This window comes from Apostichopus japonicus, chromosome 23, assembly GCF_037975245.1.
Source record: "Apostichopus japonicus isolate 1M-3 chromosome 23, ASM3797524v1, whole genome shotgun sequence".
Classification (NCBI taxonomy): Eukaryota; Metazoa; Echinodermata; class Holothuroidea; order Aspidochirotida; family Stichopodidae; genus Apostichopus; species Apostichopus japonicus.
The window spans coordinates 16,729,949-16,750,667 of record NC_092583.1 but is presented as its reverse complement, the minus strand read 5'-3'; the positions used below and the strand labels follow the sequence as shown (position 1 = coordinate 16,750,667).

General features: G+C 37.2%; 4 protein-coding genes across 6 annotated transcripts in view; 2 read left to right on the top strand and 2 right to left on the bottom strand.

Annotated features, from left to right (window-relative positions):
* Window positions 1-290, bottom strand: part of LOC139965001 (ornithine decarboxylase-like) — a 33,678-nt gene extending 33,388 nt beyond the window's left edge. The window contains exon 1 of the transcript XR_011792148.1: window positions 151-290. The gene's annotated coding sequence lies outside the window, so the exon portion shown is untranslated. The remainder of the gene's footprint in view (window positions 1-150) is intronic.
* LOC139965002 (tubulin delta chain-like) overlaps window positions 1-1,361 on the top strand; it is a 30,066-nt gene extending 28,705 nt beyond the window's left edge. The window contains exon 13 of the transcript XR_011792154.1: window positions 1,223-1,361. The gene's annotated coding sequence lies outside the window, so the exon portion shown is untranslated. The remainder of the gene's footprint in view (window positions 1-1,222) is intronic.
* Window positions 207-7,942, top strand: LOC139965000 (2',5'-phosphodiesterase 12-like). The gene is made up of 8 exons (XM_071967137.1): window positions 207-1,547; window positions 1,879-2,018; window positions 2,281-2,443; window positions 3,168-3,300; window positions 3,992-4,147; window positions 5,166-5,286; window positions 5,464-5,753; window positions 7,804-7,942. Exons 1-7 carry the CDS (start codon window positions 610-612, stop codon window positions 5,724-5,726), a joined length of 1,914 nt encoding a protein of 637 aa, XP_071823238.1. The 5' UTR covers window positions 207-609; the 3' UTR covers window positions 5,727-5,753; window positions 7,804-7,942.
* LOC139964999 (protein Obscurin-like) overlaps window positions 6,426-20,719 on the bottom strand; it is a 73,628-nt gene continuing 59,334 nt past the window's right edge. For all 3 annotated transcript variants that reach the window (XM_071967134.1, XM_071967135.1, XM_071967136.1), the window contains 9 exons: window positions 18,968-19,382; window positions 13,220-13,507; window positions 11,462-11,593; window positions 10,622-10,786; window positions 9,338-9,542; window positions 8,335-8,804; window positions 8,101-8,176; window positions 7,816-7,965; window positions 6,426-7,677 (listed from right to left, as the gene is read on the bottom strand). In XM_071967134.1, the coding sequence (XP_071823235.1) occupies window positions 7,506-7,677; window positions 7,816-7,965; window positions 8,101-8,176; window positions 8,335-8,804; window positions 9,338-9,542; window positions 10,622-10,786; window positions 11,462-11,593; window positions 13,220-13,507; window positions 18,968-19,382 (2,073 nt within the window). In that variant the 3' untranslated portion in view covers window positions 6,426-7,505. The remainder of the gene's footprint in view (window positions 7,678-7,815; window positions 7,966-8,100; window positions 8,177-8,334; window positions 8,805-9,337; window positions 9,543-10,621; window positions 10,787-11,461; window positions 11,594-13,219; window positions 13,508-18,967; window positions 19,383-20,719) is intronic.

Below are 20,719 nucleotides of genomic sequence, written 5' to 3'. Positions count from 1 at the left end.
ATGTCTAATCAATATTAGGGTTCGGTGAATAGAAATCCCTGACTGTAATAGCCAAATGAAATATGTATAGAACGACGATCGAGCAGAAAAATACGACCGTCTTGACCAAGACTAATTTCTTAACAGCTTCGTGATCTGATCTGTACTTACCATCACCGTTGTAGGGGTATCCGTAGTATTGGTATGCAACCAAGAACAGGTAACTCGCTACGGAACTTTGAACCCAAAACAGGTACCGCGACGAAACTTACTGTTGATGTTGAGATTATATTGTTTTAGTGGGAGACGGCATTAATTGTAATACAATGTCTATCATTCGATCGTTTTCGAGACAATTTCACACATGCAGAGGCAGTCTTAGATTTCTTTTGATGCCTATTGTATAACAACAAACACATCTGTTAGGCTAACGATAGAAATGCAGATGTATGTACGTTGAACTTAACGTTAAGCTTACTCGCCTATACTTTGAACAGTGTATCGAATTTGGTGTACACATTTAGTATAGATTTACGTTGGTGTTCATGGAGCATTGTATAGCATAAATTAAGTAGAACCTTGGGACTGAAGGAATGTTACATTGAACGAAATGCGTTTTGGAGCACCAATATGCAGTTTTTATTTCGACAGTTCACTGGAATATTTGCAACAGGGATCACGATCAGAAATCCAGTCAAGTTGCTGAATATTAGAAATATTGTCCAGAAGCGGACTTCATTTGCTAACAAAAAAGTGTTCGATGTAATGTGCAGTAGACCTTTGTCTCACCTAGTGGATTTAAAAATGGAAGAATCACAAAATGTTGTAGTACGATGCATTGATGGAAAGGAGACGATGAACATCTCGTTTCATTTCAAAGGGAAAGATTACAATTTTCTTAGAAGTCAAACTGAGACTTTGGACAAAACATTTGTCAGGATGTCACAGAATTTTAAAAAGCTTGCCGACAAAGCAAATAAGCGCAGAGCTAAGAAGTTGAAGAAAGGAACCCAACCTCCAGAAGAATTTAATCCCTTAGTTTCCATCCCAGAATGTTCCATTTTTCATGATGGGGACAAATTGGTGCCTTTAGAATCTTGTAATCACGATGCATGGATTAATGGTGCAATATTGCGCATTGGAGATATAGCAACATACAATGTTACAGTTAATATACCAACCATAGTCAAATTAAAACTTCCTTCACATTTTATCGCTGGTTGCCCATTGTTCCCATATATAGAAACTGAATTCACCCAAGATGAATGCTGTCAGTTTTCATGGTTTGTAGAAGTTGATGGGAATTCTAATTCTCCCATTAATCAAAGTGAAGAAACCAAAAAGATTGGAGGTGAAAGGAATTGGATTGTAATCTCAGATGAAAGAACTTTTACACCGTCTCTGAGAGAGGTTGGTAAGCATTTGCTTCTAAGATGTAAACCTGGCAATGGTGAGAAGCAGGGAATACCAGTAGAAGTCATTTCAACTTCAAAAGTAGTCACGGGCCCGGACAAAATACCATTTCAACAGCGTCACAAAGAGACTACCGAGAGGTGCACTGGTGCAATGTATGAAGTATTCTCTTTTCTTATGATTTTCATGAACTACAGTAGTATGTAACGATATATTCCAATGCTTATTGTGTGGTTCTATTCTTAATTTAGAAACTTTGATGACTTTTTGGTATGATTCTGTCCAGACCAGATGATGCTAACAGTAAGCAAATTTAATCTTATTCTCGTAAATTGAAAAACAATACATCTAAGTTTCTAACCCAAGAAAAAAGGAAGTACCAAGTTTTGCAACCCCATTAAAACTCCTAATATAGTTGTAGTCTGATTGAGTGATATCTGATTCCTTTCTTTCTAAAATACATTTTTCTTGTTTTTCTGAATACAGCTTCCGCGTTGTGTGTTATAACCTTTTAGCTGATTTGTATGCCAACTCGGATTTCTCTCGGGACTTTCTCTTTCCTCACTGCCCAGCAGAATTTTTGGTTGGTGATTATAGACAGCAACTTCTCCTTAAAGAAATAAGTGGTACGTTCTAGCCTGTTTATGGAACCTTTTTAAATTGTTATGTTTCTGTTCATAGTTTTGTTGTGAAATTTTGTTATCCAGAAACTGAAGTTAAGATACTGTACTTTCTTCTTTAAGTTGAACTATGCATGGTCATAGGTCAAGTTTAATCAATCCTATTTCGATGGAACATGGTATCAAAGATTGGATAAAACCAATGGAAAATGCTGCTTTAATATTATAATCACTAATTGTTAACTTATTATTTCTTACGATGAAACAGGTTATAATGGTGACATCATCTGCCTTCAAGAAGTGGACAAAACTTATTTTGAGAGAAGCCTTAGCCCTGCTCTGAGTTCCATTGGGTTGGAGGGCACTTTTTGCAGCAAGAGTGGAGGTACTTCAGAAGGGGAAGCATTATTTTTCCGAAGAGATCGTTACGAGTAAGTGATAGAGCTTTGATACTCACAATGAGGTTGCCACATTACCTAGCACTCTACTTCCTTCTGATTCATATAGTTTACAATTTGTGCATTTCAGGAGCTTTTTGGTGTACCATTTTCAAGTACTGCAATGTAATGTGTTTCTACTGAATTCAAAGTGTTTTGTGTAGTAAAATTCTACTGAAGACTAATTTGACTTTTGAAAATTATTTACCCCCTCCTCCCACTCCAAAACAAAGTATCAACCCCTGTAAATAAGAAATAGGGTGCTGTGGCTGAGTGGATAAAGTTGTGGCATTTGAAGCAATGAGGCTTAGCAATCTGGAAGTTCCGGGTTCGATAACCTATAGTAAGGTGGGTTTTTTCTTCCAAGAGCAATCTACAGTTTTCCAATCTGAAATAACTTTCTAAACTGAAAAGATTCCAAATTGAGTTAAAACGTTGAATTGGAACTTGGAAGCCACTCGATGTGTTAGTTGGAATCCATGAGCCCTTCCGGGTTTCTCCTACATTTGTGGTCTCTTATTCGTAGTAAAAATAACTGCTGATTATTATAAAATGATGGGAGATAACTTTTAGTAGTTTTGATAAATTTATTGCAGCTAATTGATTGAGAACTTTAGGTAAGTGTGAGGTTCTCTAAACAAATGATAGAAAAAAAATAGAATTTATGAGTAGTCAACTCAGAGTGATAAAAAGCCCTTTGTTTGTTTTCTTTTGTCAGATTACTTGGTCAACATGATATTGTTCTAGGTGACAGATTGAAGGAGGATCCTGATAATGCAGACCTTCTGAATTCATTATCAAGATCACAGAGTTTCCTAGAAAATATATTAAGTAGAACTACCATAGCTCAGGTGAGTCCATATCCCTGGTGAATCCATGGCATAGGTGTGTCCACAGCTCAGGTGAGACCATGGCATATGTGTGTCCATAGAGCAGGTGAATTCATATCCCTGGTGAGTCTATGGCATACAGTAGGCATGTCCATAGCCCAGGTGAGCCTGTGGCCCAGATGGGCCCATAAGCCTAGGCAAATCTGAAAACTTTGTTAACTCCATTACTTAAAATGCAAGGTTGGATGAACTTCGAACTCATTACATGGATACAACCTAGTGAGTGCAAAAACCTTGTTTTTCACGGAGGTCAGAGGTCATAGGAGGTCACCTTTGGTCAAATTTTGAAAACCTTGTAAAGTAACACCAAAGGTATGTGTTATGCCTTGTGAACTCAAAAGGTAAAGCTTCGATTTATTTCATACTTGGTATCTGGATACACCATATTGAGTACGAGAATCCTTGTTTTCTGCAGAGGGCAAAGGTCAACAAATTCAGGAAACCTTGTGAACAATTACTCCAAAACTACTTAATTGGTATGTTTTGATTTACATGAAATTCAAAGTTCATTGGAAGTCACCATTGGTCAAATTTGAAAACCTTGTAATAGCAATAATTCAAATGGTAAGCTGGAATGAACTCAAGTACAAGAACAATTTTTGCATATAAAATGCTGAAGGAATCACTAAGCCTCTTCAATTTCTGGTTGCAGGTTGCCATGTTACATGATAAATGGAATCCAGGCAAGAAGTTAATTGTGGCAAACACACATCTTTACTTTCGTCCAAATGCGAATCATGTGAGAATGGTGCAGACATTGCTCATATTGCATCATATACAACAATTAATCAAGATTTACCAACACAAGGTGAGTGAGCAAAGGCATAGACCAGTGGTAATTAACTGTACCTAATAGTAAGACACGGATGTTTTTATTAGTTATAGTAATTCTTTGTGTTACAGTGCATATTTAGTAAAAATCAAAATGAAGTATTGTAGGTTTTTCACCATTTTGATTCAAAGAACTTTGTGTTCCAGGACACACTGGTTCTAATCAGCAAATCACACTTTTTTCTTGGAAATTTTTTTTTCACCTTATTTTTGAAATGAAAATTGATCAGAGTGAAGGTAATTTTTGTTGCTTTGTTAAGATATACTTTTGATGATAACTTAGACGATTTTAATCAGTCTGGAATTTTTTTAATGTTATTACAACTCCATATCGTTTGAAGAACTTCTAGAGACAGTATGAACAGTTTTGAACCTTTGTCTAAAAGAAACAGGATTTTCATTCTCTTCATACTGTCAGTGATAGTATGACCAGTTCTGAGCCTTTATCTAGTAGAAACAGGATATTCATACTGTCAGTAAAAGTATAAACAGTTCTGAACCTTTATCTAATAAAAACAGGATGTTCATACTGTCAGTGATAGTATGACCAGTTCTGAGCCTTTATCTAGTAGAAACGGGATATTCATACTCTCAGTAAAAGTATGAACAGTTCTGAACCTTTATCTAAGAGAAACAGGATATTCATACTGTTCATACTGTCAGTACAACTGACAGTATGACCAGTTCTGAACCCTTATCTAAGAGAAACAGGATATTTGTCAGTGACAGTGTGAACAGTTTTGAAGCTTTATCTAAGAGAAACAGGATATTCATACTGTCAGTGATAGTATGAACAGTTCTGAGCCATTATCTAATAGAAACAGGATATTCATACTGTTCATACTGTCAGTACAACTGACAGTATGGAGAGCTCTGACCTGTATCTTATGGACAGAGCCTGAATTGCTTACAAACTTATATACACTATCTTCTGGAAGTGCATTTGCATTGTTTTTAAAGTGCACCAATAAATTATGCTTTATTCTTTATTGAAGGATTCTGGTGGTACCGTGTCGGTACTCTTTTTAGGAGACCTAAACAGCAGTCCTAAGAGTGGGGCCTATCAGCTTATTTCATCTGGCCATGTTCCAGCTAACTCTGTGCACTGGTACACAGGTAGGTTAATTGCAGCAGTGTTTTTCAACTGTCTACAACGTACAAAAAATAAGTGTTCCTGAAGTGATCCTTTAATGTCAGAATGCATTACATTACTCTTGTAGATGTTCACTGCTTTACTTGTATTGTAATTCTATTCTGGACTGTTCAACGTTCAATTATTATTATATTTGTCAGGTGGAAAGGAAGAGTTCTGTGGAGGCATTCAGCTGAGCCACCAACTGAAGCTAAAATCAGTTTGTCCAGACATCCCATACACCAATTATGTCCCAGCATTTATGGAGACCATAGACCATGTAACTTACAGTCATGATACCATTGGAGTGGAACGGGTTGTTCCAATGCCTTCACACGAGGAAGTCACAAGGTTATCAGCCTTACCGAACGAAGTCTTTCCCTCTGATCACCTACCTTTGGTGTGCGATTTAAAATGGTTGTAAGAACCATGGAAGAGAAACCTTCAGCAGGTTAGAATTAAATATAGAATAGAATTAAATATAGAATGTCTCAGCATATTTACTCAAGTTACTTGAGCCTTGCTTTGTATTAGGTCTAAATAACTTTTCGTTGTGTCCATAAAGGCACAAACAGCTTGTAGTAAGTCTGGACAGGGATAGCTCCAAGTCATATGAAAGTAAGTGTGTCTGATATCAGAGTGTAATAGGTGGAGGCAGAGTTTTGATATTTATTAGCAATTGACTCTTACATACAACAGATTGAGAAAGTGGATTTTGTGGTGTTTTGCATAAGCTCAACCAACTTTTTTACGTTTAGAAACAACCCAACCATAATAATTTATATATGTTATAGAGACAACTGTCATGGACTGCTCAAACCAGTTACGAAAAATGTGTTTTAAATGTACTGGAGATGGGTTTAACAAATGCTGATTGTTTCAGTGTCAAAATAAAAAGGTTTCAGATTGTAATGTAACATCACAGATTAACGAAAGGGCAACTCCAACACCAACTTCCGAGCAGAAGATGTTTTAGCTTGTATCACAAAGATCTCTGTCATATCAGCTAAAGACGATGGTTGGATTTTTGTGTCTCCTTTAATATATATTCATCTTTACTTAGTGTCATATTTGTTGCTTGCTAGAAAGGCTACCTTGAATTAAAAACACAAGCAAAGGTAAGTCTTGTAGGGTATGGACTCTGATTTATTTGTCACTTGTCCGTCAATGTGCAAATTACATTGACGGGTAATAATAGATTTAAATGTCAAATGTGATACAAATCGACTGAACACTTGTGTGCCAATTTTGAAAGGTTACAGAACACCATATTTGGAAATATGACATTACAAATGCTAAATCTAACTACCTGCCAATATTGTTACTGACCCTACCATTTCTCATACAAGTCACCATTATTTTAAGTTTTTATAACCAAACATCTTGGGCACAATAGTTTCAAAACAGGGGCTAAACTTGTTCATATTTCACTTCAAGTTTTAGGGTAAGGTACCTGCAATAAGTGCAAGTATTTTTATATTTGGCACAAACACACTTTTCACTTCAATTTTTCATTTGGTTTCAGTAACATTTTTTTCTTGCCACTATCAAATTGCAATATGCATATTTTTATATTCAGTCAGTTGACAGTACTACATGTTCTTTTGTAGAAACCTTGTCATAATCTGTCTACCATGAAAATAGAAAAAAGGTATAGAATTTTATCGATAAGGCACCTATTATTAAGAGAAAATAACTACATAACCCAAAGAATTAAATACCTATACATAAATGAACTAAAAGCATCACTTTCATCATATTATACATAAACAATGAACACTACTGTATTGTATTTATTTGCGTATTTCCACTAATTATTGTTAATCAATCTAACTTTTGGTTACAATGACATTGATCTAGAAATACAAGGTTTATTGCAAATTGTAGCAACTGCCCAAGCTCTGCAAATCAAAGCAGGAATTATTCTGTACATCATTTGAATAATCAGTTTTGCCTTCTTCCAAGCTTTAATCTGGCTGAAGCAATTTCTTTTCATTCCTGTAAAAGGACTTCAGTTGTAATTCCAGTAACATTTTGCAATTCCAACTTAATGGAAAGTGGTTACAGCAGTGGGAAAACACTGTATGTAACACAAGTTGCCTGAAATTTCTGGTAGCAGCAGTAGAACAGTAATATAAACCCAAGTGATTTGGTTACATCAACTGCAGCCTAAATAAACATCCATGTCGTGAATTGAAAATGCTTATATAAAGATATTGTGACTGGTTTGTGTGGAAACAATCCTTGCGCGGTAGTCGTTTCGGTACTTTCGAAGTCTGCGACTGATGAGACGTGCTCGTGATCGTTTTCCGATCATTTCAGGGCTACAGTGAAGCCATGGATGATCAAAACATTCGCCAACTGTCATTCTCTGACTGTAAGAAGAAAAATACATAATTATTTTGAGCTTATTCACTATGTACATCCATCATATAAGCATGTTTATATTAAGGTATCTCAAATTATTTTGCTTTCAAATTCTATTTTTTTTACTTTTATAGGTGAATTCTGACCTTGGATCTCGGATGAAGATTTTCTTGAGGAAGTCCCTGGCCTCGATAGACACAACATCTTGTATCTGGTCCATGTTACATCTGGGACGAGTGATGTTAAAGAGAGTCTTCTCCTCAGACTTCGCTAGAAACGGAGCCGTGCCACTCAACCTTTAGACACAAATGTGAAGAGCAAAGATCACTTAGAAACTTGAAAGTTATTAGAAAACTATTAGAAGAATCTTTGGATAATTTATATCCTGTGCACAGTCAAGTGCAGCTGAATTATGAAACAATTGAACTTACCAGGTGAACAAGATGACCCCCAGGCTCCAAATGTCAGTTCCAAACTCGACTGGACTTCCCTCCACTACTTCAGGAGCTGTAGGTGGAAATAAAGATGCATTCTGTTAACTGTTTGAATTCCTAATGAGAATTGGTGAGACAATTTGTGAGAATGGTGAGAATAGTGTAAATGGGTCGCAATAAATGTAGAATGGATAAGAAATGCTGTTTAGCTAGTTAGCCTACAATACTCACACATGAATTCTGCAATGACCTCATGTCGAGAGAGAATGATCCTCTTCTTGTTTTCCAGTATTCTGGCAGCTCCAAAATCCACCAGTCGAATACGATCCCTTCTTCTACTCTCAATCATGAGGTTATCGTGTCGTAAGTCCAAGTAGAGAACACTGTTAAGCTGTAAATATTGCAAGGCGTCTAATATCTGTAGACAAAAATTAGCCACAGATTCCTCCGTGAAGAAATCTGTCCTTGTTAAATGTTTCAGAACATCTCCGGCAAAGTAACGGGCAGTGATTAAAATGATGTGCGTTGCTGTTTGGAAAGCATCACGAAGTTGGACAATGTTTGTATGCTTCAGCTCGGATAATAAACAGTGCTCCTCAAAACAGCGATTCTTGTCCTTTTCTGATATCCTTGTTATTTTGGCTGCATATTCTTTACTGTTGACTTTCTTTCGGCACTTTTTGACAACTGCAAACCTTCCTCTAAAATGGACAGAACAAATAATAATTCAACAGGTTCCCACATTCATGCCCTTGTTGTAATATAGAAATGTCAAGTTAAATGCCATTACCATACCATTTCCAAACGTTTAATAATTAACCTGCAAGATAAATTCTGCATTCAATGAAATCAGGAAACTCATTAATTTCAACTTTACTGTATCAGTGTCAATCATTAAGGGTACAAAACAAAAGGTACTCCCACAAACTAACCACCAGTTGGTCACAAATTTAATTTTCACCCCGATGTGGTTGGTTGCGGGAGGGGTTGTGGTTGTAAGCATGTGCACTGATGGTATTTTGTGTAAAACACCTAATGGATTTTTCTGCTAGCACATTGTTAAAACGAATCAGTTTAAAGTAACATCCACAAAAGTGCAATTCTCTCTGCCACTCGTTCCTCACTCCTCCCTCCCCCACACCAGCACCATGTCTGTACCTCAGTATTACACCACATTCCTGCTAGACAATTCTCATAAACACTTTCTATATGGCTTTGCAAATGAAAGACCTGCCTGTCAATTTCTGCAAGGAAGTCGTAATATTTAGTTGGGTTGACGTCGTTCTTCAGACTAAGGTCATTTATGATCAGGTCTTCGTCTTCTTCCTCATCGATGTCGGAGATGACCGATTCATTTGAGAGGGTTCGGTTGTAGCTTATCATCCTGGTATGGCTCACTCTGTGTGTCTTGACCATCTCTGATGAAAGGGCTGGTGAACCTGTCATAATAAGATTAATTAACAAGTATATTTATTTAAAATAAATAAAGTTAATGGACAGGAGAAATTTGAGACAATGGAAATTTACTGTTAGAATGGGATTCCAACTAGTCACCTCTGGTTTACAAGCCCAGTGCTCAACCAACGGACCTATCCAGGTCCTTCACCATTTTGAATCCCATTATAGCCATACTTTTCTTGTGCTTTTTTTCGTGTATAAATAGCTGAATATCTCTTGAAATCTCTCCCCTGTAGCTCTTTGGGTTGTATGGAATGAAAACATGGTAATCAAGGTACTGTGGCTTCTGACTGATTCCACCGGTAAAGACATCTCTATATAAGGATTGCCACCAACGGCTGGATAGCCTAGTTGGTATAGGGCTGGGCTTGTAACCCATTGGTGACTGGTTGGAATCCCTTAAATTTCTTTGCTCTTTTCCATTAAAATGAATAACCACGGCACTCTTAGCCTGGAAGGATCGATATGATCAAACATTTCACAGTCTCTGTGTTACTCTCTTTCTGTATACATTGTTAACAAAGACCAGTTAAATAGTCACTCTCATGCATTTCTCAGAATAATTTGGAGAGTATAAAAATCTATAAAAATACTTGTGAGAACTTAAGCATTTCTAAACTTTACCATCTAATAGAGGTAAGTTACCAGACCCAGGAAAGCAATAAGATTAAACATTGATCCAACTTTTGGTTCACTTGTACGATGTACTGTTGTACACTAGCAGCTTGTCTTTTGAAAAGCCCTGTTTGCTGTAATTTCTCCAGCTTTCAATTTGCATCTCAATCAAGATTGCATCACCAATTATTCTGTTTCTTTAATCATTGATGACATTCATAACAATTGTAAATCATAAAATTAACAACCTATCACCATCACATAGCTATACATATACATACATAGAAGATATTTATATAGCGCATTCCTCCCCAAAAAAGGCTCAAAGCGCTTTACAAGAACACAATACAACGGCCAAATTAATTTAAGACACGTAAACAAATAAGTATTAAAACAATCATTTTAAGGCAATCAACATTTGGAGAATTTCGAATCTCCTGCTTACCATCGGGATGGGTCTTGACAAGAATTGAGGGCTTGCTGAGTTGTCCTTTTCCGTACTGTGTGATGCTGGCAGCTCGAAATCTGTACTCGGTATTTGGTTTTAGGTTGGTGATGTGAACACAAGTATCTCTTACTTCCGACTGGTACGTCTGCCATATTTCTTCTCCTGTTGTGGAGAGGCAATGAGGGACAAAAAAACAAAGAGTTCCATTAATTTATATATATACATAGGTTACATTGAGCAACTGGCATGCACAGGATCTGACAGGTAGGGGGGGGGGCAGGGGATACCAGCGATGTCAGATTATATACTACATTCTTATCATACTCTTTGAACAAGAATGTGTAACCACAGATGTCAGGTCATATTAACACTACTACATTCTTACCATACTCTTTGAACAAAAGTGTGTAACCAGTGATGACAGGTTATATTAACACATTCATACCATACACTTTGAACAAGAGTGGGTAACCAGTGATGTCAGGTTATATGAACACTACTACATTCTTACCATACACTTTGAACAAGAGTGTATAACCACTGATGTCAGGTTATATAAACACTACTACATTCTTACCATACTCTTTGAACAAAAGTGTGTAACCACTGATGTCAGGTCATATTAACACTAACATTCATACTATACACTTTGAACAAGAGTGTGTAACCAGTGATGTTAGGTTACTTTAACACTACTACATTCTTACCATACTCTTTGAACAAAAGTGTGTAACCACTGATGTCAGGTCATATTAACACTAACATTCATACTATACACTTTGAACAAGAGTGTGTAACCAGTGATGTCAGGTTATATAAACACTACTTCATTCTTACCATACTCTTTGAACAAAAGTGTGTAACCACTGATGTCAGGTTTCCCAGGCTGCTGGTCTGTCTTCCAGGTTAAGAAAGCTTCCTTTGAAGAAACAAGGGCCACTTTGGGTCTACTGGGTACATCTGGTTCCTCTGTAAGGTGAGAAGAGAGGAACATCAATGTCATGATGTTTGTAGAAAGGGATGATTACTAAAAGACTGAATAGAATTTCTTAAGTCTAGACTTTCATTCTCTTTAAGTTAAAGACAACCTTAAACCTTATATGGTATCATCCAGAGATGTCAGATTTTATGGGTGCACTTTATACCTGCCTCCTCAACTACTTAAAAGTAATTATGGAATTTTGACAAAAGAAAGTCTATAATTGTCTAGAGATCACACCTTTCATTAATTTTGTCAGTGACGAGATCATATTCATGTATGCATGTAAACCACTCATATTCTTTATTTCAAATATGAGCTTTTTTCATGGGTCAAAGGCTGAAACAAATTTTCTGGTGACATTACAATCTTCCCTGCCTATAGCAAATACCACAGAATCCCCTGTTTTGAGCCAAAAATTTTAGATTGAATATCTACCCAAGTTAATAATGCTAGCCATACTGAACGCTCCTCTGCACAATTTCATGATTAAACACACAGTGTACTATTTCAGTGGTCAAGCTAAAGTTGTCTTTACACAGGAAAGTAGTGCCAGCCATTAGATCACTTGTGTTTTCAATCATAAGGTGGTTGTTCAATGCATTAGGTGTGCTAAATCCTTATGGAAGTACTTGGGGTAGTTTATATATATATATACTATCAAGTAACAATTATCAATGCTTGAGTGTATTTAAGGACTGTTTTTCTATAGACAGGCTTGATGTCATGGAGAATTTCTGTGAATTACATGCATAATTATTGTATGTTATATACAACTGCAGTAACTAACGCTAGTAGGGCCTATGACGTTTGGCAGAGGCTACGCTGCATATAACAATAAGTTACTGTATTATAACATATAAATCATTCTTCTAACTATCCTACAGTGTAGGTAGTGTCAATGGTAATAGACAACTGGCAATATCGAGTTTTGTTAAGGCGGGGTGATCCCATTGAAGTGTGAAGACGACTTACAGAAATCCTGCATATCCATACGCACTGTAAAATTATGACTACAGTACAAAAGTGATGCAAGGTTCCTATCCTAATTGTAGTCTTGAAAATGTCCATGTCAGCAGTAAATATACATGAAAGCATTCAATTCTCGTTCAAGTTTGTGAAAACTGTCAGCAGTATTAGTATAGTCTACAGGGAAAATGATAATAGAACCATTATACCCAAGGACCATTAGAATGTTAGTACAGGCAGCTGTTACACAAGGAGCTGTGAGAGCCTAGCATTTCTCTGGTTAGCACAACAGTGGCCATTGCTGTACAACCACTGTGATACAAAGGGGGGGGGGGGGAGGGGGGAGTGTTCTTTTCGCAGGCTATCCAGACAGCGTGGTGCTATTAATCACGGTAGGATATGAATTTAAGTGTGTTGGAGAATAATGACTACAGCATGTTCCCAATCCTTCCATTCTACGATTACATTTGCTTTCATATTTCAGGGTATCTTGGACAGTCCATGCATGAAATGTCCTACGAAATACCCATATGCTATCACTTCTCATGTTTGATGCTGAATACAAAGAATTTGTTATACCTTTTCTTGGTTTTGTTAACATTTTTTGGCAAAGGTCTAACCTCCATTTAAGGATCGAATGAACTTACCAGCAACATCAACTCTGCATCTCGTCTCAGCTCTTCCTTTGCTGTTTTCTGCCACACAACAGAAGTCTCCTCCTTCTTCAATTGAGATGCATACAATCCTAAGGCACGCCACCCGTCCTTGCTCCCGCCAACATTGGATGTGGTTCGCTCTTCGGTTGATGACTTGACCCCCACGGTACCAGGTGATCTTTGGTTGAGGGCGCCCTCTGAATTCACAGCTTAGAAGCAAAGTACCCTCATCAAAGAGATAAGCATCTTCCAGGGGTACAACAAAAACCGGTTGTCCATCTGGAAAGAACAATAAATGATTGATATTGATATCATTGTATAAAGGTGCTATGAGATGTGGGTCCTGTATCATGTACCTCCCCCCCCCCCCCCCCTCCTGCCCTAGCTAAAAGAGGGATTGAACAGACCATGGAAGACAGCTACTTCTCGAAAATTGTTTTCTTCTTACTTTTACCATGCTAAGAAATTGCTTCAAACAGTAACTTCCTGGAGTTTCAGACCTTTCAAGCTATTAAAGCACTTTAAATTAGTCAATAGTTCATTGAGAGCAAATGCTTTGCATGACAATGGGAGTAAAATTCATAACCTAAAGCATAATAGTCGTGAATTTCTGTTTGTCCTTTCTGTGTAGGACTGTTATTTCCCACTATACAAACTAGATTAATCTGCTAACTAGCACCTTCCATTCTTAAGGAAATTTTGTAATGATATCATAAAATGACTGCATTTGAATGTTTATTTTGTCTTGTAACTACAGACTCGTGAAAATAAAATGTTTATACATCACCGGTACGAATGGATCAACACCTGGCCCACTTGTTAATTGGGTCATCATAGTATCAGCAAAACCTGCCACAAGATATAGTTGCCATGCACAACTTGATCTAGTAGTCATTATTCTGGCTTCACAGCCCTCTAGTCTTCACTTTTTTTTCAAATATAACAAATTTGACTTGCTTCTTGATATAAGAACGAACAAGCTAGCTGGATTCATCTATCTTCAACCTGACCTCACCCATTCCCATCCATCTGATATCATCACTTATCCTGAACATTGTGCATGGAGGCAACCAAAGTCCCTGTTCTACTGTATATATCAACGAACCGTAATCGCAACACTACACAGTTACTGAAATTAGTAAACGATGCAGTCATAGAAACAATTGCATGGGTGTCACACAATGTGCATAACTTGAGGACTCCCAAACTTAGCATTTTTCAACTAACCAAATATTTACAATGAATACCATGCACTTGCCAAGCATCAGACACTGCACACTGTACCAATCTACATGTGTTCGCTCAATACATTACTGCAAAGTGTTTATACATGCTGTACAAAACCCATTAGCAAAAAACAGCACTGAACCTATCACAGATGTTAATTCCTACTTATATGTTTAATTCCAGTTTTACATAATTCAATATGAATTGTTCAAATTTAGTTCATATTAAACTGAAAGTTGGGTTCATACAAATTTGACCAAAATGATATTTTGAAGGCTTTTTTTGGAGTAAATATTGGACAAGATTGGTTGAAAACAGCAAACTAGTGTGGATACTCATCGTCAGCCATCACATCATGAATCTGTCATGTGACAAGTCATGTGATGAGTCATATGACATGGAAATTCTCATCTCATGACTATAGCAATGCTAGATGTCAAAATATACCACACCTATATCTGACTATTCATTTTCATGTGCAAAGAGAAAATTCTCAGAAAAGTTAATTTTAGGAAAATGTTAACATTGAAAGAGCCAATGCAGACAGAAAACAAATGGTCTGTTCTCTGTACTTTACATGGACCTAAGGGCTTACGTCTATGAACATGACCTGCATAAAGCTTATTAACAATTATTAGTATCATCTTAATACCTAATAAGCTCTATTACAGCACCAATACACAGGAGATTTAAATTCCATCTTTTCTCACTTAATTTTGAAACATTTCTACCTCTTTGAATTTTGAAGATACTCTCACATACAAGCAATAGACCTTATATTTTAATAATCACAAGATGCAACATTCCAAAGATACGTGTAAAAGAAGAAATAGTTCAGATACATGCTTTATTTATTCAAGGTCACCAAAGAATATTTCAGTTTGTAAAATAAATTCTTCCACATACACATCTTACCATAATTCTCCATACAATTTTGTGGTACGACAACGCCAACTTATTGAAATAATGCTAGTCTTTCTTTCCCTATTTAAAGTAGAAATTGCACTTTTCTATCTAAATATACCATTCTGTTACAAACATTAAACCTCCGAACCCCCCCCACCCCCCCACCCACTGACTGATTACCACAAAGCCTAAATTATGGCAATCCATACCCAGGTAGGTGATACAGTGAAACTCTCTTGATATATATAAAATCTTTAGAAACTTACTCTACAGTTATTAACATAATTTATAAAACTGCTTTTAAAGACGAATGACATATTGATATATATATTTTGCATTGCTTTGCATGGAAGGTGACACTTCAAATTATCTATTGAAATTTGTGGAGGTCAATTCCTTGTAACCAAATCCCTTTCATGTCAGTGTCTACCAGGGTCAATTTATCAAACCAATGCAATTAAACTGGAAATCTCCATAAAAGTTAACTCAATCCTGCCCTCTCTACACCAAAAAATGCTAAACTTATTTGACTGTTAATGCAGAGAACTTTAAGAAACTGCTTATGTTCTCTCAAAGTGTTTAAATATCTTCATGCTACATATATATGGTTTTGTCTATAAAATAAAAAGGACATACATTTAAAATAAAAATATTGAAACCTGATAAAAATTGTGTGAAAGTCAAAATTATACTAAACCCGTTGACAACAGAGATGACATGTGAGTTTAGACAAGATAAATATCTTTTTTTTGTAGAAAACTTTGAAAAATATTATAATATAATACTACTTACAACTCAAAACTTGTCTAAAACAGAGAACTTGTTTAGGAGCCCATAGGTCCATCATTCCAACAGTTGTCCCACATGAGTAAACGACTGAATGTCACTATTGTTTTATTTAGAGAAGATCACCCAATACTTTGTGATGTCTTATAATCAGGGCAGAATTAAAGGCATTGAAGACTCGCCCCAAACCGCGTGCGGCCATCTGAAAAAGTTAACTTTCTGTTGCTTACAAATGTCGCTACAATATGCAGACCGTAATGAAACGTGATACCTTAAATGTTATCTTTAGCTGGACCTGAGATGTCCGTCGCTGTATCTTTTGTATACTGTGCTGTGGGTATTGACCGCAGCTGTATGTACTGACAGTACACTGTTGTCTAATTACCGATGGTAGCAAGCTGTGTGTGTATTTTCTTGGATCGATGGTGGTGGTTAAAACTTCTGTTACACCTCATTCGAAACTAGGTCAAATAACCAGCATTAGACGTTTCTTTTTGCGCGATTCTTCACACCCTTTAAGCAGGACCTCTCGCGAGGTCGATCATGGGTTAAACTCCTTTGGAATTCTAGTGCGGGGAATGTAGCATTCCTTTTTTATCTTTGTGCAGCAGCTATGACTTCATGTCAAATACCTTTGTAACTTATATCTTATATGTATCACATAGATACCACACTCCAATTATTTCATTACTGTGTTAAAATAATAACCCCAATTGAAGGTGATAATTAACCACAATCCCTAACCTTAAACACCCAGTCAATCATAAAAGTTGAAGGCATTATAATACTATAGTAATAGAGCAAGTGAAGAGTCACTGAATCGGAATTGATAACTTGCTAGTATTGAAAGTGCGGGGCCGTAGCATATATGCTACTTTTCCTACTAGATTAATCGGACACTGCATATCATACTGCCTGTTTATTCAAACATGTTCATACATGCTTGTCTATCAAAATGCATTCCAAAATTTATAACCATCACTGAAAAATCAGAAACCAGATTATTCTAATTAATTCCCATCCCAATATGTCACATGAATTTATGTTTTACTTTTTTTTGTGTCTCACCAATGGATCCCACTATGAAGACAAAAATGTTGTCAACATTTTCCTCTTTTCTCTGTGAACTCTTTGAGAGACTCGTGATGCCATTTTGATAACATGGTTAACAGGAATTAAAAATCACAAAAATAATAGTTCATCTTAGGTTTTCTAAAGTTAATATGATTGATTCATCATCTCAGGAAAATGCAAAAAAATTGATGATAACTCCTAAAGCCAGTCCAAAAAGGAGGCTTAGATAAAATCTAACGACTTTGGAGGTGAAAAGGAGTAAGAAGTACTTGTCAAATCTGCTAAAGTGAAGTCTTTTGTCCGTTTCATCCCCAAACAAAGAGGTACTCCGTTTGATAATAAAAGGTACCCTGGAAGTGCTACTTTTCTTGATTGGACTGGGCGGATCCATCCCTCTGAGAGAAGTAGGAGGAAAGAGACGGGTATTGCCTTTGGAACTGTCTTTGCCTGTTGTCTTCTTTTCCTTGGACATCTTTAGCATCATTTGTGCAAGGTTAGCCATTTTTGGGGGCATGACTTTAGGCATCACAGGTTTTTCCCCTAGGCTCCGCACGGCAGCTTTTGCCTCCATCCGACTATGATCAAAGGCTAGTATATCCGACCGACCTTGATGGGTGTCTTCAAAGTCAAGATCTGAGAGGTCCACCGAATCCTCAGACAATATGGATTGATTAGACATCCTTCGAGTATCCTTGCTTTTAGTCGATGGTGTCTTGTCCTCTTGGAATTCTTTGCTTTTGAAGATCTCTCCATCTTGGAGTTCTACTTCCTCCCCTTCTAAACTTTTCTCAATAATGCCCTGGAGTTTCGGTTTTTGCACCACCCCACTCTTTCGTCTTAAAGATTTCTCTGACATTTGCCCTCGTTTTGGCACTTTCTCTTTTCCTTTTGAAGTTTTGTCTGATGACTTTTCACTTTTTACCCCATTTTTCTGTAAAAGATTTCCTTGCTCAGCTGAGGTGTCTGAGCCTTTTGACTGCAAACTCCTATCATCCTGGTTGCTGCCCTTAAATGCTAATTCTCCATCACCTTCTGGTGATGGTAAGAATCCATCTACTGGGGAAGGTAACCAAGCTTCATCTGCAGAATTGTTTAAAAACCCGCTCCTCTTGTTTGCATTGTCCTTGCCTGGATCCGACACCTTATCCACATCATCCAATGACACACATTTTTCCACTATATCACCATTAGTGTCTTCATTGGTCTTTGCCTGGCTATTATCTAAGTCTATTCTATCAACTCCTGGGAGGCAGTTACCATTACTATCTGATTGCCAGGAACCTGAATGGTTATCTTCAATTTGATTACTCTCATTGACCTCTCCATGGATTGCTGTGATCTCTCCTGATTCATGGTGCTCTTCCTCTGTTGGAGGTCCGCCCAATCCCGGTTCACAAAATTCAGAGTAAGACATCATGAAAGATGTCACAGGCTCTTCAATGGGTATGCAGGGATCTAAAACCTTCTCAAATATGAAACTGTGATTCTCTGCCCACACCCCAAATTCATCCAGTTTACCACTTAATACATGATCACTGATTAACTGCTGTGTTAAACAATCTTTGGTTCTTTTTTTGGAGTCTAGTACTTCCATGAAATCTCCAATCCATGCATCATTAAATGGTTCACTGCAAAAACATGCCATGCTTACCACAACATCGCACTGATGTGTACTAACTTGTCGTTCTGAAGTCTGGTTCATGACGGCTTCATGCAAGCATGCATTACAAACTGACCGTTCTGTACCTGAGGAGGATTCATCAAAACTTCTCTCTTTTTCATTGGACAAATCTTTCTTCATCCTCTTTTCTGATTGGTGGTTCTCTACTACATCTTCTTGTATGTGGTTTTCCTTCTTGGTGGACTCTGACGAACACTCCTCTGAGAGGTTGTTCTCCATCACCTCATTATGGTTGATGTCCATGGATGCAGGCACTTGTTCCTCCAACTCCTCTGTCTCTTCTTCCACCAGGGGCTCCAGACGGGGTGTGGTAGGAGTGCGTGGTTCAGAGGTAGAGGGTGATGCCATTCCAGAATCTCCACCGTCAGCAGCGGTGCCCTCTGCCGCTTCTTCCTCTTGTCTCTTTTCTTCCTCTTCCTTTCGGATCAGACTGGACAGTCTTCTCAGTCTCATCATAGATTTCACAGCATTAAGTGCTTTCTGAGAGGACCAAGAGAAAAACATCTTCAAGACATATCTTTTAACAAGTATGTTTAACTAACTAGCTGCAACATTTACCTGCTTAAACTTGTGGTTTAATAGTGATTTCTATCTCACTTTATCTTTTATGACCTGTGGTATTCTAAAGGACTACTTTGAAACAGTCATTAGCTATCAAAAGAGGGCTTTTACACCCCACTGAGTCTTGCTGTAATGGGGTATATATGCCATTTCATATATGCCAAATGGTATGAGTAGAAGGGGGATGGGGGAGATGGGGTGGAATTGGGAAAGGTGAAGGACAACATCTCCCCCTCATATACCTTCGAACATATTAACTAACCCGATGCCACAGAAAACTGCATGATTTGCAGCATAATTATATAGCATTAAGTCTCAAACTCATCTGTATTACATACATCTGCATTCTCAATTTCTGTTCACTCTGCAAGAGTGTAATTGAATGTAATAATAAAGGCACCACTTAAGGGTTTCACAAATTCATCCTTTTCAAAATTTATAAACATTCTCAAAACTCTGAAGACTTTTGTTTCCTTGTCATCTTTTTATTTACAAGTTTGTGATGATTGAATGTAAGACTGCACTGTTAGAAATATCAATAAGTACAATTACTACATCAAAGTGTGCAAGAACAGATCCAAATATTGTCAAGACTCTAGAACGGCTATCCTCACACACTGCCACCAGCATATTGTATTTCATACCACAGGCAATTAAAGTTGACCTTTCCACTGTCACCAAAACAAAATGGATGTCTAATACTGTAAAAGGGTTATATATTAAATTGAGTGCTTCTTTAATTTGAGTGTAATATATCTTCTGTCTTTGTTACAGATCTTGAATATATTCAGAAATGATCACACTTAGTGCTATATTACACTTGAAACCTGGCCAGACACACAATCAAAGCCTAATGCCTCTAGATGGAGACCTAATTTGTAGGATACCAGTTCATCTACAGATTGTAGTTTGAAGTTTAACATGGGAAAATTTGTGGTTCATGAGAAAACTGCCAATATGTGTGACCTTTAACCGCCCCCTCCCCCCCCCCACCTTAGTGTCTCAAGTCTCAAAATCAGCCAGCTTTGCATGGATAAATTTACTGTTATTTATACTTGAACTTCAAAGGTCACACCCTGAGAAATGTCAACCTCTAACATTTCTAAAAACTATTCAGCCAGTCAGAAGACCTGGATAGTAACTGAAGACACTTTATGTGGTAAAGATAACCAGCTGTAGTATACAGTATAAAACAGGGAATGATTTAGTGTTCAGGTTTTGCGTAGCAGTTTCAAAGGCTGTGAACTTTGTACCAA